The sequence below is a fragment of the Sarcophilus harrisii genome, chromosome 4, assembly GCF_902635505.1.
Source record: "Sarcophilus harrisii chromosome 4, mSarHar1.11, whole genome shotgun sequence".
Taxonomy (NCBI): Eukaryota; Metazoa; Chordata; class Mammalia; order Dasyuromorphia; family Dasyuridae; genus Sarcophilus; species Sarcophilus harrisii.
This window is the reverse complement of record NC_045429.1, coordinates 167,405,371-167,425,389: the sequence shown is the minus strand read 5'-3', so window position 1 is coordinate 167,425,389 and position 20,019 is coordinate 167,405,371. Positions and strand designations below refer to the sequence as shown.

At 33.2% G+C, this 20,019-nt stretch overlaps 1 protein-coding gene and 1 long non-coding RNA gene across 6 annotated transcripts in view; one reads left to right on the top strand and one right to left on the bottom strand.

Moving 5' to 3' along the window:
* LOC116423144 overlaps nucleotides 1-8,531 on the bottom strand; it is a 45,620-nt gene extending 37,089 nt beyond the window's left edge. The window contains exon 1 of the long non-coding RNA XR_004233615.1: nucleotides 7,546-8,531. This is a non-coding gene — a long non-coding RNA (uncharacterized LOC116423144). The remainder of the gene's footprint in view (nucleotides 1-7,545) is intronic.
* Nucleotides 1-20,019, top strand: part of LAMA2 (laminin subunit alpha 2) — a 747,833-nt gene that overhangs the window by 615,844 nt on the left and 111,970 nt on the right. For all 5 annotated transcript variants that reach the window (XM_023503203.2, XM_023503202.2, XM_031964285.1 and 2 more), the window contains 4 exons: nucleotides 4,581-4,791; nucleotides 14,264-14,380; nucleotides 15,077-15,240; nucleotides 16,385-16,523. In XM_023503203.2, the coding sequence (XP_023358971.1) occupies nucleotides 4,581-4,791; nucleotides 14,264-14,380; nucleotides 15,077-15,240; nucleotides 16,385-16,523 (631 nt within the window). The remainder of the gene's footprint in view (nucleotides 1-4,580; nucleotides 4,792-14,263; nucleotides 14,381-15,076; nucleotides 15,241-16,384; nucleotides 16,524-20,019) is intronic.

Below are 20,019 nucleotides of genomic sequence, written 5' to 3'. Positions count from 1 at the left end.
AAGACTTTTCATGTAGAATGGTTTGAACTCCCTCTCTGGATTCCTAGATACCTAAATCAATAAGGGAATAAACTTTCAGATCAAAGATTCTACTCCATTCTCTAAGAACAGAAAAGGAGAAAAAAAAATCAAGTGATGGTGGCTTAGCTGTACCAGATCTAAAATTATATTATAGAGCAGCAGTTACCAAAACTATTTGGTATTGGCTAAGGAATAGATTAGTTGATCAGTGGAATAGATTGGGTTCAAGGGATAAAACAGTCAACAAATATAGCAACCTAGTCTTTGACAAACCCAAAGATCCCAGCTTTTGGGATAAGAACTTACTGTTTGATAAAAATTGCTGGGAAAATTGGAAACTAATATGGCAGAAACTAGGCATTGATCCATACTTAACGCCGTACACCAAGATAAGGTCAAAATGGGTTCATGACCTAGGCATAAAGAATGAAATTATTAATAAATTAGAGGAACATAGGATAGTTTACCTCTCAGACCTGTGAAAAGGGAAGGTCTTTATGACCAAAGCAGAACTAGAGATCATTACTGATCACAAAATAGAAAATTTCGATTATACCAAACTGAAAAGTTTTTGTACAAACAAAACTAATGCAGACAAGATTAGAAGGGAAGCAATAAACTGGGAAAATATTTTTACAGTCAAAGGTTCTGATAAAGGCCTCATTTCCAAAATATATAGAGAATTAACTCTAATTTATAAAAATCAAGCCATTCTCCAATTGAAAAATGGTCAAAGGATATGAACAGACAATTCTCAGATGAAGAAATTGAAACTATTTCTAGTCATATGAAAAGATGCTCCAAGTCATTATTAATCAGAGAAATGCAAATTAAGACAACTCTAAGATACTACTCACACACCTGTCAGATTGGCTAAGATGACAGGAAAAATAATGATGATTGTTGGAGGGGATGGGAAAACTGGGACATTGATTCATTGTTGGTGGAGTTGTGAACGAATCCAACCATTTTGGAGAGTAGTTTGGAACTATGCTCAAAAGTTATCAAACTGTGCATACCCTTTGATCCAGCAGTGTTACTACTGGGATTATATCCCAAAGAGATTATAAAGAAGGAAAGGGACCTGTATGTGCACGAATGTTTGTGGCAGCCCTTTTGTAGTGGTAGAAACTGGAAACTGAATGGATGTCCATCAGTTGGAGAATGGCTGAATAAATTATGGTATATGAAAATTATGGAATATTACTGTTCTGTAAGAAATGACCAACAGGATGATTTCAGAAAGGCCTGGAGAGACTTACACGAACTGATGCTGAGTGAAATGAGCAGGACCAGGAGATCATTATATACTTCAACAACAATACTAGATGATGACCAGTTCTGATGGATCAGGCCATCCTCAGCAACGAGATCAACCAAATCATTTCTAATGGAGCAGTAATGAACTGAACTAGCTATACCCAGAAAAAGAACTCTGGGAGATGACTAAAACCATTACATTGAATTCTAATCCCTATATTTATGCACACCTGCATTTTTGATTTCCTTCACAAGCTAATTGTACAATAATTCAGAGTCTGATTCTTTTGTACAGCAAAATAATGTTTTGTCATGTATACTTATTGTGTATCTAAGTTATATTTTAATATATTTAACATCTACTGGTCATCCTGCCATTTAGGGAGGGTGGGGGGTAAGAGGTGAAAAATTGGAACAAGAGGTTTGGCAATTGTTAATGCTGTAAAGTTACCCATGTATATATCCTGTAAATAAAAGGCTATTAAATTAAAAAAAAAAAAAAAAAAAAAGAACAGAAAAGGATGAAAGAATAGCTGATAGAGAAAATCCAGGAAGTTTCCTGCGCTCTCCCCAGTTTCTCCCGGAAATGACATTAAATAAAACCTCTAAATGGATTCTGGAGTGGAAGAATTTAGAAAAAGACAGAGTGAAACAATTTTATAGCTTAAGATAACTTAGAAGGACTTCAGGAAAGTCTTTTTCACTTGGGGAAAAGGAGAATACATCTTGGCAGGAACAGTGTTGAAGAAAGCTAACAGGAGGCTCTTAGACACCACACAAATCAACAAATGAAGTCCTACAGTCCTAGCTCAGCAGATTAGTGGCACAGCAGACCAGCTGTAAGTCGTACAGTTCCTGTGCAGAAGGCAAACTGCCAGCCTCAGACTCCCCTGCAAAATAGACACAATTAAACCAGACCTCCCCAGTGAAGTAGGCAAGATACCCAGCACAGAAAGCCAATGACCAGGACCCTGATCCTTAGCACAAGAAATAAGGTGTAGAGAAATATACAGATAATAATCACAACTGTGAATGTAAATGGAATGAATTTTCCCATAAAACAAAAGCAGACAGCATAATGTATTAAAAACCAGAGCTATACAATATATTGTTTACAAGAAACACATTTGAATCAGAAGGCAAAAGTAAAAGGCTAGAGCAGAATATATTATGCTTCTGCTGAGGTGGGAAAAAAATCAGGGTAGCAATCCTGATCTCAAAGCAAAAGCAAAAATAGATCTAATTTAAATAAACAAGGAAGAAAACTACATCTTGCTAAAAGATACTATATGCAATGAAGTCATAACATACTAAACACATATAAAGCATATCTTTTTTAATAGGGGAAAGAGACAAACACAAACTTAATTGTTTAATATTCCAAATTTAGCAAACACTATTTTGATGTCATTAAAGACACTAAAAAATATTAGAAACATTAATTAACATAAAAAGGGAAAAGGACCCCCATGTGCAAAAATGCTTTTAGCATCCCTTTTTGTAGTGGCAAGGACCTGGAAACTGAGTAGATGCTCATCAATTGGGGAACAGCTGAATAAATTATGGTATATGAATGTAACAAAATTATTATTGTCCAATAAGAAATTATAAGATATTATTTTTCAGTTAAAGATTGGAGTCCAGTGAAACATTAGAGTCTCTTATCCTTTCTCAAACATCTGCAATGGCCATTGCTCAGTGCTAGTTTCTGAGGTGATACAACAATTAAATAAAGCACAGTTCCCATCCTTATAGAGCTTGAATTCTGTTAGAGAGCTGACAACTATAAATATCAATAGTATATGATAAGTGTATTAGACAGAAGTCAAATAAAGCTCTGTGAAGTTCAAGAGAAGGGTCATTACTGATCAGGGCAAGGAAGAATCATGGAAAAAGCCAATACTTAAGTTAAACTTTAAAAGATAGATAAGAATTCAATAGGTAATAAAAACAGGACATGCCCGACAGAAACAATAATATGAGCAAAAGAAGAGAAAGAAATAAGCTGTATTAAACACCCACTAGGAGCCAGATATTGTGCTATGCCATTAGCAAATATTGTTTCACTACAACCCTGGGAGGGAGATTCTATTATTATACCCATTTTACAACTGGAGAAACTGAGGCAGACAAAATTTAAGTGATTTACCCAGAGTGACATAGATAGAAAGTGGCTAAGGTTAGATTTAAACTTGGATCTTCCTGTGCTCTGATCTAAATACCTAAAACCATGTGGAAGAGTGCAAGAAATTCTTGGCGGGGTCAGAGAGTAATTCCAAGTAGTTGGATCACGTATGTATATGCCCATAGGACAATATAAAGATTAGAATAGGTGAAGAATAAGAATATGTTAAGGATAAAAGGATGATAGATTTAGAAGCCTGTAGAGTGAATCCTACTGAGATAAATACCTTGTCCAAAGTCATATAGGGTTAAAGTAAATTTTAAGGCCAGATTTTAGGACTTCAAATTCTCTCATTCATCACTGTAAGAGACTTAGCAGGTAGGTCTTGGAGAATCATTCTTTTGAGATTCATAAAGCCCAAGAGATTTTCAGAGAACCCAGGTCCCCATATTATACACTCTGCCATACTGGCACTACCATGTGATTGTTACTAGACAAATAATATTGGCTGCACACAATCTTTCTTATGCAAAGCTCCAACTTTTCAAATTCATATTTTTTCCTGAGGTATGATGTATGTTTGCTAAGCCACAGAGACAGAAAGTGTGTAGCTATGATTGGGTTAGGTATAATAAAATCAGATGAGAGGAAAAAGAGTAGAGAACGAGTCACAATAATAATACCCAACTAGCTGAGAAAGTAGCTTGTCAGACTTCTGTTCAGAGATAGCTTCAAATCAGGCATATCAATATTCAGTCCCCTTCACTCAGACTAATGATGAAGTGTTCCAAGGGTCTCATTATGGTGAATGAGGTGATGTTTTTTGACAAGTGAAGTGATTCATAAAACTTATTTCATCAGCCTGATTCGTAGGATGACTGTAAAAAAAAAAAGGCATCTCACTTCCAAAATCATCATATACAACTGATAAGGACTAAAGAATTCTATTTTTAATTCTCATAAAAAAATGGATTGTGATTTTTCAAGTACCAATTTTCTAATTGCTTTAGTAACAGGGAATCTGCTTAGTACCTCTTTCCATACTTGCTTTGCTTTTTTCCTGTTTCTTTCTTACCTTTTTAATTTTGGTATTTCTTTTGCAAATGATTTGATGCAACAAAAACACTTCCTGTGCTGAAGTGGGCTTATGACTTGCTTTTTGGTGTGATTCCAGAGCTGCTGAAGCCCTTCTGAGGAAAGTAAAGAAGTTGTTTGGAGAATCTCGGGGCAAAAATGAAGAGTTGGAAAAAGAGCTCAGGGACAAACTGACTGATTATAAAAGCAAAGTAGATGATGCCCAGGATCTGTTGAGAGAAGCCACTGAAAAAATCAAAGAGGCTGATCGCTTAACTGAAACAAACCAAAAAAACATGACTACTCTGGAGGTAAGTCCCAAATAGGGGTATCAGACCAATACCTGGGACAACTGGGGATGAGGGAAAAACCAGAGATAGAGTTCAAGGATTGAGGCTATAGAGCTAGTTAAAGTTTCTCAACAAAAACCTCAGGCATACAAAGTCCAAAAAGAGTATTTGGGATAGAGCCAAGATTAGGAGTAGGCAAAAACAAAAAAGCAAAAACACCACAATATAGTGAGAGAAAGATTTAAGAGATAAGTAACAAGGGACATTTAAAATTGCTTTTTTTTAAAGTGCATATATATTAAATGCCAAAGAACTCCACTAACTTTGGCACACAAGTATTTAATTTGTTAAGATGCAGCGAAATGCAAGACTCTGTGACAGAATAATATACATTGAAGACTGCTTGCCATCTAGGGTAAGGGGTTAAGGGAGGGAAGGGAAAAGTCAGAACAGAAGTGAGTGCAAGGGATAATTCTGTAAAAAAAAAATTACCCAGGCATATGTTCTGTCAATAAAAAGTTATAATTATTTAAAAAAAAAAAGGAACAATATACATTGGAAGTTGGAAAGGTAAGGCTAACAATTTTCTATTTTTACCTAAGGTATATAATTTTTTTTAGTAGGGAAAAGAGGTAAAATGTTCTTTTAAAATATTTTCCCATGTTTCAGATCTTGTCTTGTAGTCAAATTAAAACTATCTTAAAATGTTAAAGTTTAATGGGGTGTATTTGAAACAAAACTTAATGGATTATTAGGATATAGACCTAAATTTGCCAATAAGTAGCCACTGCATCACCTTAGACAAGTCGCTCAACTAGTAAAATACTCTGCAACATATCCAATATTTTCCTCTAGGTCTCATGAAAATGCAAATGTACCTAATTAATATCATTTTATTTCTCATGCTTGTCAAATAGTCCACTTCTTATTCCAGTAATATATCTCTGTGATGGTATCCTTTGTAAGCTATTTCTCTTAAACAATTATTCAGAAATGATACATAGCTAACCTGCTTATATTTGATATTCATCTTTCCATTACCCTTTGGAAATCCACAATTTTAATTTTTTAGAAAGTATGATATTCTGTAACAAATTACTTGATCTCCCAGGGAGAGAGGTAGAAGAAGGAGAGAGGAGAGAATATTAAACTCAGTTTTTTTTAATTAAGGTCAAAAATTGTTTTTATATATAATTAGGAAAAATAAAATATTATTCAAAAGAATTTAAAGAAGAAAGTATGGTATTCCATGAATCTCAGCACTGTAGCAACTTCAGAAGAATATTGATATTAAAAGGATAAAAGTGGTTGTCCCAAAGTATATCAATTGAGGTTTACCTCAATACCCATGGGCTATGTGTGTTCATATACATGTACTGATACATATTTTATATAGTTTGTATATATTGTATACAATACTGTATGTATTGTCCATCTAATCTGTTGCTATAAAAATCTGGAAAATAGATATCATTCCTCCACTTTGGGGTATTTTTTTCCCAACAGAATTAAGCATACCTGGTTTTATTTCCATTGCTCAGCTTATATGCTGTATCCAAACTCACCAAATTTTCATTGCTACATTCTATGTCCTTGAGTACTCATACTTCTTGATATGAAATTGTTGACTCCCTCACCATTTAGATACTCTTTTATCCCTTGGTTTTCAGGATACTAATTTGCCCTAATTCTCTTCCCACCATCTGAACTATCCTCATTGTTCCTTACTAGATCATTTTCTATTTCTTACCCTTTATGTACCCCAAAACTTTGTACTGAGCCCTTTCTCTTTGTTTTATTATCTCATCAGCTTTGGCATAGTCCACTATTATTTCTATGAAGTTTTACAGAAGTGTCCTTCATTCTTTCTCCCACATTTCCATTTGTTTCATCTCTACCTTCATGTTCTTTTGCTAACTCAAAACTCAACACACTTAAAAGAGAACTGATTATCTTTCAATCTAAATTTTTGTTTCCTCCTAACTTCCCCATTTCTATCAAGGGCACAATCATAGTTTCAATCATCTAGGTTCATAATATAAGAAGAACCCATAGCTTTTCATTGTTAGTCAAACCCCAAATCTGACTCAGTTGCCAACTCTTATTGATTATATCTCTTCATTATCTATATTCATTTCATTATAGATTTTTTTTCTTATTTATTTTTTGTCTTCTCAGTTTCAATCTTAAATTCCTTTGGGAAAATCAAGCTTGATTAGTTCTCTTATCAAGCTTCTTTATAAACTTTTTCTTCACTCTACTTATGCTTACTTATTTTTTGAAGTAATGTTATAATCTTTTACCATTCCCCTTTATAAGATTTTATCAGCAAGCTTACATTATAAATTTGTGTGATTTTTAGCTACTATATTTTCCTCTTTGGCAAAAATATGGGGTTAGCTAGCTGAGACAGTTCCAATATCTTTTGCTCTCCTTATTGTGGCAATCAATTTATATCAGTTAAACTTTCTGGGGAAATGATGATAGTCTGTATTGTTGCCTATTCTTTTGTCCATTTCAATTTTTTGAGTTTCTGAAAATTGTTTAAATAATTTAGAATGAATTACTCCAAATTCCTCCCCAAATTTTATTTTTTAATTATAATTTTATTGATTTTGGTTTTAGTGACCGTTATTAGATTCAGAAATTATAAAAGAAAATTATAACTTTCAGTTTGTTAAAATAATTTCAGGTTTTGCCGTATTATTTGGTACTCTTTATGTCCAACACTCTTTCCTAGCACTCTTCTCAAAGAAAGTATTATGAAATATTGACCTGAATTTAGTTTTGGCTTCTCTTATTTATCACTCCCAAATTGTGGTAGAGTTCTTCCCCTTTGTTCATCCTCACTTGAAGCAGAATAAAGTGCCTGGGGCTCTTCCCAGAGATCTGACATCTAAAGAATACAGTTCTTTCCCTCCAACTCTAAACCTCATGCATAGTGGTCCCCTCCCAGTCTTCATTGCTTAAACCTGATCTCTCACCCAGCCCATTATGATGATCTACTGTCATCATAATTCCCTTTTTCTAAGACCTATATCCCACTCTCCAATTTCTAAATGCTGAACTTTCTGACAGTTAAGTCATCTCATCTTCTTTCAACTTATATAACCTGTGATCTAACTGCCATGATATAATCTTGGATAATCTTCCAGCTACCTTCTCAATTTGTTCCAAAGTGAAATAAATTATAGGTACTACTACTTACTGAAAACATTGAATAATGAAGTATATATTGACTTGGGAAATTTCCTATCAAGTTCTAAATTTGTTCTCATGCTATGCAACAAATGTTAGAGCCTAAGATACCATTATCTTCCAAGAGCATATCACAACCAAAAAATGAAACTCAAAAGTCATTCAAGATTGGTATCTCAATTAACATTTTTCTCATATGAAGTGGCCTGCTCAGAGCTCTATTACCTCGCCTTTCATCACTAATTGTTTTTAGATAGGCAGAAAAAAAATGTACATACTTCTCTCCTCATATAAAACATCTTTCATCCTGATTTGAGTCTGCAATATTGAGTCAATTTCTCCACTCCAGTACCTGATAACCAATATAGCCATTTGAGTTCACATAAGGGTGAACATATTACCTATACTGAAAAAAACCCATTGGATACACAGTTTTATAAGCAATTCTGTGAGACAATCTTTCCCTTAGAGATAAACCTGCTTCCCACTAATCTGATAATGAATCCTAAATCTTTTATAACATACAATTTCACTTTCAACCCCAACCTTGACTCTAGCCTATTTGTTTTTCTCAGTTTTCCTCTGGATCAGCAGAAAAAGAAGGTTAAAAAAAAAAGATTTGACTTCTGAAGTGTTCCTTTAAAGGTTTATCTTTGTGAAAAGTCTGAGGAATGGAGGACAGATTTTTTCACTTCCTAGAATTTGCAGCCCTTATCAGTTTGGAATTTGGGCTGTCATGCTCGACAGTGTTTATGAGAAAAGAAAGAAAAGCATCTTGTAAAATGAGATTTGCTCTTCAGTTGTATTAGATATGGAGCAGCACAATTTATCCAGTTCTATCCATAGTATAGCATCAACTTCTCAAGGCTTCCTCTTTCTTTTTTTAATGTATCAGACTAAAGAATTAAAATTATATTTGTGGAAGGTATAATAATTTAAAAAATAGTTTAAGAAGAGTAATTCTGTGCCAGCAAATAGTCACTTCATTCAATACAAGTTAATACAAGTGCTTTCTGAACCTAGAAACCTTCACAATGTCTTCACCCACTGTCTGTGAAGTTCATCATTAGAACCATATATTCACTAGAACCATGTATTCATTATCCAAGTTAAAAGTATGTTTTGTATGTTTTTTTTTTTCAAATTATGCATCCATATTATTGCCAGGAAGGATAGAAGCAATGGATAGAGCACCGAGCCCCAAATCAAGAATTCAGAAAGACCCAAGTTCAAATTTAACCTAAGTGACTTTACCTTCTATTTGCCTTCAGTTTTCCCCACTACAAAATGCTAATAACAACACCTACCCAGCAAGAATATTGTAAGAATCAAATGAGATGATAATGGTAAAGCTCAGTGTTTGACATACAGTAAGAGCTATAAATGCTATCATTATTATTATTATTATATCACCATTATATAAATAACTATCATTATTATTATCATCAATATTATTAATATAATTTGTTCTGCCCTCTGGAACGAAGATGGTTAGTAATAGTCAATGTAATGAAAATAAGAACAGCTGATATTTAGAATAATACTTTAAGGTTTACAAAGCTTTTTTTGCAAAATACTTTACAAATATTATCTCATGTGATCCTCATGGGAGGAAAGTGCTATTATAAGTTCTTTTGGGGGGCCATTAGAAGTTGTCACTTGGCCAGAGTCATGCAACCTATAAATGTCTGAGGCAGAATTTAACTCAGATCTTTGTAATTTTAGATCTAGAGTTTGATCTATTGCACCACCTATCTGCTTGCTACCTAATAAATACTACCTAATAAATAAACATTTATTAAGTGCCTACTATGTATTAGGATACAAAAATATGCAAAAAAAAAAAAGCCCTGTCCTCAAGCAGCTTACAATATAATAGGGAAGATAAAATGTAAATAAATATATACTAAAGTTATATAAAAGGTAAATACAAATAATTAAAAAGGAAAGACAATGGAATTAAAGAAAAGTTAAAGAAGGCAAGTAGAAATTTAGATGGAACTTAAAAGAAAATAAGAGTTCAGTAATCAGAAGGGAGGAGTTTTCTTAACAATAAAATGGGGATAATAGGAGTACAGAGTTATTGTAAAGTACTTAGTATAGTAGGTATTACATAAATGCTTATTCCCTTCCCTTTTTTTTAGTTTAGAAATATTCCAATTTGCAAAAAATTCTTTTACTTGTCTCTAATAAAACCATGGCTTTTTGCCTCCAATGATTTCTTCTTTTTGTTTAATTAAAATATCCCTCCTCTCCATAGGAAAACTATTATTTCATACTATCATTTGTTTTGATTTTTTTAAATTTGTATTGCTGAACCATAAGGTAAAATATGGATCCAACCTGCCCACCTTTTTATGGGGAAGGAGGGAAGAATGAAGCTATCTATCTAGTCTTCATTGAACTGTGCAAGTCCCTTTGCCAATGTTTTTAAGAGTATAAATACAGAAAGTTTACAGGTAAGCAAAATAAAGTGGTTACTCATTCATCAAGATAACACGAGTTAAGTAGAAAATCCCAAAATTCCAACTCCACATCTTGTATTCTTTTCACTCTGTCAATATTACAGAATAACCATTCAATTAGTTTCATTTCTACTAATTTCCTTTTAGCTTATATTTGTCATATGATAGTATTAGAAACTTTGTCATATGCTTTACTGAAATCCAGGAATGTCAAATGTTTGGATTTTATTCTGGTCAAAAAGAACACTGGACTGATCTTGACAAAATTATGCTAATGAGCATTATTCTAGTGAACATTACTTCCTCTTTTAAAATATTTATATTATGTCTTTAATGATACATTCCAGAGTTTTTCTAAGAAGAGAATCAAACTAATCAACCTATGGTTTAAAAGACTCAATCCTATACTTTTTTTTTTCAAATTGAAGCAGCACTTAACCATTTTAAGTCTATTACTTAAGATGAATATTATTATCCATGATTTTTCAAAAAAATTATCCATGATGGTTCAGAATCATATTCAAAAGTTTTTCTTAAATAAATATACTACTTGTGTGATAAAAATGAAGGATATATAAGAATTTCCCTCTAACTACTAAATGGTAATCTTCTTAAGGGGTCTTTGAGTCTGATGTTTTTGAGAGAAATCCCTTCCAATTCTTTACCCATCATGTTTCCGTTACACAAATAATGTGATATAAGCAAGTATTATATAAATACAAATGAGAGGTCTCCACAAAGTTCTATGAGGAAATTTGAGGAGGTAAGACTTACTTTAACCTAGGTGGAGTGGAAAGATAGAGGAAGGGCCTTTTTGAAGAAGGTACCACCTGAATTGAATCTTTTAGGAAGAGAGCATTCAGTAGACTGAAATGAAAAGGAATTCCATTCCATGTGTGTGTGAGGGGTTATATGAACAAAGATACAGGTGTGAGAGGGGACAAAATGGTGACTAGTTCAATTTGCCTGAAATATAGAATATATATAAAGGACAATAGAATGAAATGTGGCTAGAAAGATAAGTTGGTGTCAGATTTTTTAAGGCCTTGAGCATCATGAGAAATTTATAGTTTATTTCCTTGGCAAGGGGAGAACTGCTGAAGATTTTTGAGTAGAGAAGTAAAATGGATCAGATACCTTTTGAAATTCCCAAATCCTATTTGCTCTTCTATTCAAAATAGATTCCACCAGTGCCTAAAAGCTGTGATTTAGGAACCATTAGAATCTACACTAATTTACTTACCATTAGTCAGTACATATTTTTTTTTTGTTTTTTTGTTTTTTGTTTTTTGCTTTGGCAATAAAATGTAACCTATTATAAAAGTTTATACAGATCCCAAAGGTGATTCATTTAGAACTGCTATTGAAGCTTGATTCATTATTATGTTAAGAGACCATAATGTCTGTGACATTGTGTCTAACAACCAGATGGTTATAATCCTCACCCTTAAATTTTTATAATATTCTAAATTATTGTGATTCACACTAACACAACTAACTGTACTTAGAAAAATTAATTGCTAAACTCCCAGATACTATACAGCATATGAATATGGTAAGTAGAAGTTATTTTTAAAACAAAGTAAGAAAAAGACTGAAAATCTGAAAACAAATTTCCTTAAACAAAGTCTTTGAAAGGTAACATACAGAGGTGTCATGAAGCTCAAATGAGATAATAGATATAGAGTACTTTACAAATTTTAAAGTACAATGTAAATGCCAGTTATTATTATTATTGTTATCAATATTACTATTAGCTTATGGTCACCATCACCACCCCAAATCTAGATATGACTTTATTCCCCAAGCCTTCTATTGCATGTCTGCTATTTTCCAAGCAATGTTTATAGACCAATACAGGAAAGTGCTGCTAAGTGTTCAACAACCAAGCTGGGCAAGGAGAAAAAAAGAGGGAAATGTATGCATATACATTTTAATTTAATTTTCATTATTAACATTTTTCATAAGCCATGACTCATTTTTGAGCTAGTTTTTGAGAAATGAGTGCTCACACTAAAAATTTAACAATCAGCGCCATTATATCCTGGTTATATATGGATCATCATAACAGTTTTATGTGGAGTGTTTCAGCAGATCCAATGTTGTTAGGGAGTAGAGGTGGGGAAAGGCAAGGCGAGAGGAAGAAGATATACTATGGAAGAAGGTTGAATGCAATGAACTTTAGCTAGCACAGTGTTTTACATATGATTCATATAGTATGGCATGGCAAGAAAAAACACTATATTTGTAGCCATGTAGTCCTTGATTCAAATCCTGGTTCTACTACATGCTAACTATGTTACTTGAAGAAATCATTTAACCCTTTTAAAAGCCCAATTAATCATTTGTAAAATGATGGGGTTGATCCCTAAAGGTTACTTGTAAGTCCAGATCTTGATTCTATTTTTCACAATTTAGTTAAAATCAAATGACTGAATTGGATGAAAATCTTCTAGGAATAACCTTTCTTTTAAAGAGTGGTAGAGATGGCAGAAGGGATGTACTTAAAGATCCCAGAAATGCATTCTATAAATGTCTTATGAGATTTCTTTGAAGAATTCAGGAGGGAACTATACCTGGGCTACTACAGAGATATTATCTGAGTCCCTTCAACCTTACAGTTGAAGTAAGAAACTCTGGTAAAACAATGTATATGCAGGACATGACCTATCCATCATATCCTTCACAGTAACTCCATATAACTAGTATATACTATGACAACACTGATCTCTTCTCCTAAAGTGAACTTTGTTTAAAACCCTGTGATTGTAATATCAAGAGAGACAGAAAACATGCTAACCATTATCATGAAGTAAGTCTATCACAAAGTCTGAGTTGAAGGAAAGCAATGGACAGCTCACGTCCTGTATTGTTATTCATATCAGGTAAAAAGAATACGAGGAATGTCTTCAGTAGACATAGATAGAATACAATATGTATCTCTGGCAGCATTGTCATGGGATAATGAGATCACAGAATCAGTAAAGTATATAGAACATAACAGAATATTCCCTATAATTCAATCAACAATCATTTAATCAAAATACATTTATTGTGTCAACTATGTGCTAGGATCTGGGGTTATAAATACAAAATAAATAAACATGCCTACCTTCAAGAAGTTTACATTCTATAAGGTCAGGCCATTATTACTAACAAGACAGTAATCATGTAATCCAGAAGATTCCAAAAGTCTTAATGCAATGTTAAGCTTTTAACTCTATTCCTTACTATGATTTATTGTAAATAAGTTTTTATTTTTAATTATTATCATAAAGGCTATTCATTTTAAAGCTTAAACTTATGCTAAGAGTTTGGGGATGCTCTATATTCAGATATAGATGGCAAGGGATGGTTCCAACAAGTAATTGAGTCCCAAGTTTCCTAATTTCAACTCAATAACTCTTCTATACCATACTATGCCTTCCTTTCCTTCAAACAAGTCTAAATCCTTAGCAAGTTATACAGAATTTCTGAACACTTGAATAATTTGAACCAGTGATGAGTTTTCTTACTGAGGTGATTCAAGTGGGTACATTATAGAAAAGATCATTTTTCAATTATTAATTAGCTGAACTAAATAACCTCTAAGGTACCCACCAACCCTGAGATTCTCCTAATTCTGATGATCTCATCATGAGAAGGGAAAATTGCCAAAGTGATCATAGCAATGGATGGATATTACCCACATTAGAATGTTTCTAACTCTTATAGACAAAAATGTGCTCATACGTCTCAAGGAAAAAAAAAGAAATAGTGATAACAGTCTTTGATGTGACCTTTACTCCAGGCAGTTGACATTTTGATATTTCCTTCTGATTTTAACATAGAAAAAGAGACAAGCTGTTGAAAGTGGCAAACAAGAAGCTGAAAACACATTAAAAGAGGCCAATGACATACTTGATGAAGCCCACCATCTTGCTGATGAAATCAACTCTGTGATAGATGTGAGTATTCTAGAAGACCCAAAAGATTTTCAAGCACATGGTAAGACTGGCACAAGCTCTAGGAAACATAAGAATTTAACTACCTATATTCTATACTTTTACCCACATTGCCCTAAACTCAAAGAAATAAAACATCTTTTTTTCTTCCAATCATGTTTTATATTAATCTATTGATACTATATTTACATTGTTAGCTTATAAGACATGGCATTGCTACTCTACTTAAAGGTGACTGCACACACATGTGCATGCACACACACACACACACACACAGAAATCTGGATTCTCTCTTCCACACAAGTAAGGAATATATCATATAAAATATGATTTTTATAATCTGTGTTCTGTATCATACATGGCATTGAATGGTATTGAGAAAGAGAACTGTAAGCAGGTAAGACCTTATCTAGCTAAATATCATGTAGTACATTGTATATATATATAAATATATAAACTAAAATTTTTATACATGTATACTTTACAAATAACACCTTTTCAGAGTTAATTTTTTTATGGAAATTTGCTTAATTTTCCTTTTTTTCATTAAATTGGTGCTTTAACATTTAGTCCCCTTTTAGTTCAATTGGCATTTAATGAAAGGTAATTCTACATCCCTCCCCCAAAAAATACTGAATGAGTGATTAGGTTTAATCTTAATTGCTTAAAGTTTCTCCTCTCTTCTCCTTTTCATAATAGCTTGTTAAAGACATTCAGAAAAAGTTGCCAGAAACATCTGAAGAACTTAAGGATAAAACAGATGATCTGTCCCAAAAAATTAAAAATAGAAGACTTCCAGAGAAGGTGGTACAGGCTGAAGACCATGCAGCCCAGCTGAATGAATCATCTGCAGTGCTAGATGGGTATGTTAGCTATTGTTGAAGATTTCTAGGTACATTTATTGTTTTCAAATGCCTTGCCTGATGAAAAGAGTAGAAAGTTGCTTTCAAAGTTTGATTGCTATAATTATGAGCACACAAGCCACGTATCCTTGCTGTGGTGCATAATTAGTCAGGTCTGGACAAAGCTGTATGGAGCAGCATCAAAAGTCTCAGTTGAAAGTGGATGCAAATTTGGTTTGGGTAGGGGGTATACATAGCCTTTGGCTAAATTTAGGGAAAAAATCTTTTTTTGCTCAGCATTCGAAAGCACAGTGGCTGTCTGATTACCATTTAAAATAATAAAAATCACACATCCTCACTGAAGTCAGTTTTCTTTTTGCAGTTCTATGGTAGTATATTTTTAAAAGTGTGGCTTTTGAAATGTGACTGTATAGATAAAGAATAACGAGGATTTTCAGAGTAGAAAGAAGTATTATCCAATCCCATAATGCTTCTTTCAAACATTTTAAGGTAGACATTTGCAAGACCCCAAGTAGGTATTTATTTTTCTTGTTTTAACAATAGAGACAGCAAGTCATTTCATTGGTATGGGAAACTTCTAGATGGAAAAAAGTTCTTATCTACTAGAGCAAATCAGTAGCTTCTCTGAAATTTGTAGTTTTAAGAAGGTGCCTGAAACTCTAAGAGACTAATGCTGGCCTCTTATCACATAATCATTATGTGTCAGCAGTGGAGCTTGGGAATGGGCTTTCCTGGTATCAAGATTGAGCACCATGTAGTCCCTCTCCCTTCTCTTGTAACACAAGGAAAACATCTTAACACATAAATTCTTTCTGCATTAGAATAAACTTACTTCATATATTACCTAAAATCTAATCCAGTTTGTGTTATATGCAACATGATCAACATATATGTTTAAAAAATGTTTAAATAAAATTATATTATTTTGAAGTATTTTTAAAGGAATGCCAAACTGATTTATGTAAGATGATGTATCTAGCTGTGAAATTATGATACTGAATTTAATTTAATTATATACCTCTCCCCATGATTTGGCATTTCAGCAATTAATGCTTATTGGCAATGATCGATGACAAGCTCTGTGATAAACATTCTACTCAATAACTATTTTCTTTTTGATTGCCACTTGGGACCATTTATATAGGATCCTTGAAGAAGCTAAAAACATCTCCTTCAATGCTACTGCAGCCTTCAAAGCTTATAGCAACATCAAAGATTACATTGATGAAGCTGAAAGGGTTGCCAAGGAAGCCAAAGGTCATGCAAATGAAGCAACACAACTGGTAAGAAAAATCAGCATTTATGCAAAATAACTCAAGTTTAAATGAGCTATAATTTTAAAAGAATTAATTGAAGTGCTTATCTAGAATAGCAAACTGAAGTTGTATTTTCTCAATCATCTGTTTTTTTATGGAAGGAGTCAGTCCTGAGTATAGTTATGCATGTAATCCAAATTACTCTTTTCTACCCTATGTCCATAAATTAGAGACTAAATGGCCTTCTATTATTATTACTTTTAACATCTCTCATCTGCCTCACTGGATGAATTCTTGGGACAAAGAAAAGAAAGTTAGAGATGAAGAACAATGTAAGGTATGACAAAATCAATGACATTATCAACATCATAGACTGACTGAGAAAGGTCACTTGGGAAACAATATTCTCTTTAGCAGTCACAGAAAAATCAGTATTATAGGAAGTATAATACGAAGAAGAAGAAAGTTTTTTAATGACAATATCAGATATTATGCATCCAAATAAGTTCTGCAAAGAAGTCATCTTGAGAAGCTGTACATTTATTCCATTCATGCTTTCATAATACAAACTCTGGGATTAATCTCCCAAAACCCTCTACGTACTGGAAAACTGGATCCCCAGAGTTCAGCTACTTTTTCCCCCTTTAGAATAAAGCCAGACACCAATTGGTGTGAATAATGAATCCCCTGAAGTAGATATATTATTCAAATTTGCACTGCATATTTCCATTTCACTGAAACCAATTACCATATTTTACATAATGATAACTTAAAATAATGAAAATTTGAATGTATGCTACTATTTCATGGGATTTATTTTTTGCACTAATCAGAGTTTAGCTATAACCTTAAGGAGTTGAGTGGAGGGCAAAAAGTTCTAATATAATTGTTCATGAATCCCCCATTGTGTGCTTCCCCATTGATTACCAATTGATATCAATTGTCCAGCTATCATTAATTCCATAAATAGATATTTATGAAGATACTATGAATATATTATGAATATATACTAGAATTTATGAATATATGAATGAACTGTATGAATAAACAATAGTTGGTACCAAACATTCCCCTGAACTAGGGCCATATTCTCCCATAAGTACAAGAAATATCCATTGATAAATGGGCTCAAGCTTAGAGGATTTATGTGACAAAAGCATAATTAATATCTCCTGCTTATTGGAAGTCCATTTCTCCTTTTGTGGAAATCTCATGAAGTTTTTATTATTTATAGTGTAGCTTTCTGTTGGGTTTCTTATAGGGCCTTGCATACTTTTTCCTATTTGTATTTAATATGTCTTAGATTCCTCATATATAGATGTTGTTATTAGTCAGTGTTGTTTTAGGGACTCTACCAATAAATCCCAACTCTTTCAAACTTTCTAAGTTCATCAGGTTTTCCTTTGGTTAAAGAAGCAGAGTATTTAAAGGTTCCCTTATCTCTACTTCCATCTCATCCTCAAGCATTTTCTCTCTGAAGATTGGTTGAAGCTTTTTCCTTCTAGTCTAGTCTGTGATTTCAATGATGAGTATCAAATCAGTTCCCCATATACTTCCTATGTAGAATCTCTTTGTTTCATCTAATGTTTTTAATACTTTCCAAACTTATTAAGTACTTTTCATACCTAGTTTAATACCAGCACCAAGTCACTCACTATTGTTGGATCTTAGTGTGTGAAGAGGTAAAGTATAAGGAATCTAGAAAGGTAAAAAGATTCAGGTTACAAAAAGATTTAAGAGTTAAACTAGACTTTCTATTGGATTCTGGAAGTGAATAGGAGACCACTAGAGTTTATTGAGTAAATGGAATGACATGGTCAGAAGTGTAATATAAGAAAACCACTTTGGTAACTGAGTGGAAGAGAGAATAGAGAGAAAACATGAAGGATAGAATAGAGAATATATATTTTATTAAGGTCAATTAGATCTCTATCACAATAATTCATTCCTGAGATGATTAGCAGCTATATTAGGGTGACAGTGTGAGAAAAGAAAATAGGAAGAAAGATGTTTTAAAGATGGAAATGATAGGATATTTCAAGAGATTCAATATGTAATATAAAGTAATGAGTTAAGGATGATACCAAGGTTACAAATCAATGTAACTGGAATGATGGTGGTAACCTTAATAATAATAGGAAAATCTGGGGGAAAATATAATGAGTTCTGATTTAAACATGTTGAATTTGAGATCCTATCTAGTTAGAGATGTTCAAAAGGCAGTGATGTGTGATTAGAGCTCAAGGGAGAGACTAGGGCTAGATATTTAAATCTTGAAGTCATCTGCATAGGTGTAATAATTGAACCTATGGGAGCTGATGAGATCATCTAATGAAATAGGATAGAAAGAAAAGTGAAGAGAGTTCAGAGACTTGAGGGATATGGTTACTGAGCATGACAAGGAGAAAATCAAGCAAAGGAGACTAAGGAATGATCAGACAATAAAAGGACAACTCAATAAGAATGTTCTAGTGCTCTTGCTATCTCGTTTTCTCTCTGTGTCTGTCTTTGTCTATCTCTCTATCTCTCTCTCTGTCTCTGTCTTGCTCTTGTTCTTTAACAAACATACACACACAAACATACATACACACAAACATATATATATATATACACACATACATAAATATACTAGGAAGATTTGGCAATTTGTGATCATTAGTGCCTGCTATATCCCAGGCACTATGTTAATCACCAGGGGAACAAATAAGAAAAAGAAAGACACACCCTTCTCTCAAGAAGCTTACAATCTAAAGGTGAAAACAATATACAAGAAGAAGGTGATGGGGGTAGGGAGAATAACAAGTGATTCCTGATATGGTGATATCTTATTTAGCAACATTGAGACCAAGCAGAATTGTAGCTGGATAGCATAGTGTTATGGTTGGGGAGATAGATTGAGGACAGATTATGAAGAGTTTCAAGTGACAGAGAAGTTATATTTGCTGCAGAAATAATTAGGAGGCACTAGAGCTTATTGACTAGGTCATATCTTCATATAAGGAAAATAACTATTATCCCTCTGGAGGATGGACTGAAGAAATCTATAATTAAAAACATAAGGGGAGATATCACGAATCAAAATTAGCAGATGGAAAGTAGATGATGTTGTCAGAAACCACATTACTGAGGGTTTAAAAACAAGTGACAGAGATGACATAAAGTACCTGTTTATAGGTAGGCAGCTAGGTGATACAGTGAATAAAGTTTTGGCCTGGAATGAGGAAGACCTAAATTCAAATCTGACCTCAAACACTTACTGTGACACTGGGTAAGGCACTTAACCCTTTGCCTCAGTTTCCTCATCTGTAAAGTGAGCTAGAAAAGAAAATGGCAAATTAATGACTTTTCAAAGAAATCCTAAATTTCATCACAAAGAATTGGACACAACTGAAATAACTGACCACCACCAACAATAACAAACCTATTATAGACAAGTTTCTCAAGTTTAACAAAATTAAGGGGAAGACTGCTTTATTATAATGGTAGCTAGTAAGGAAAGACATTAAGTGAGGGATTTCTAAGG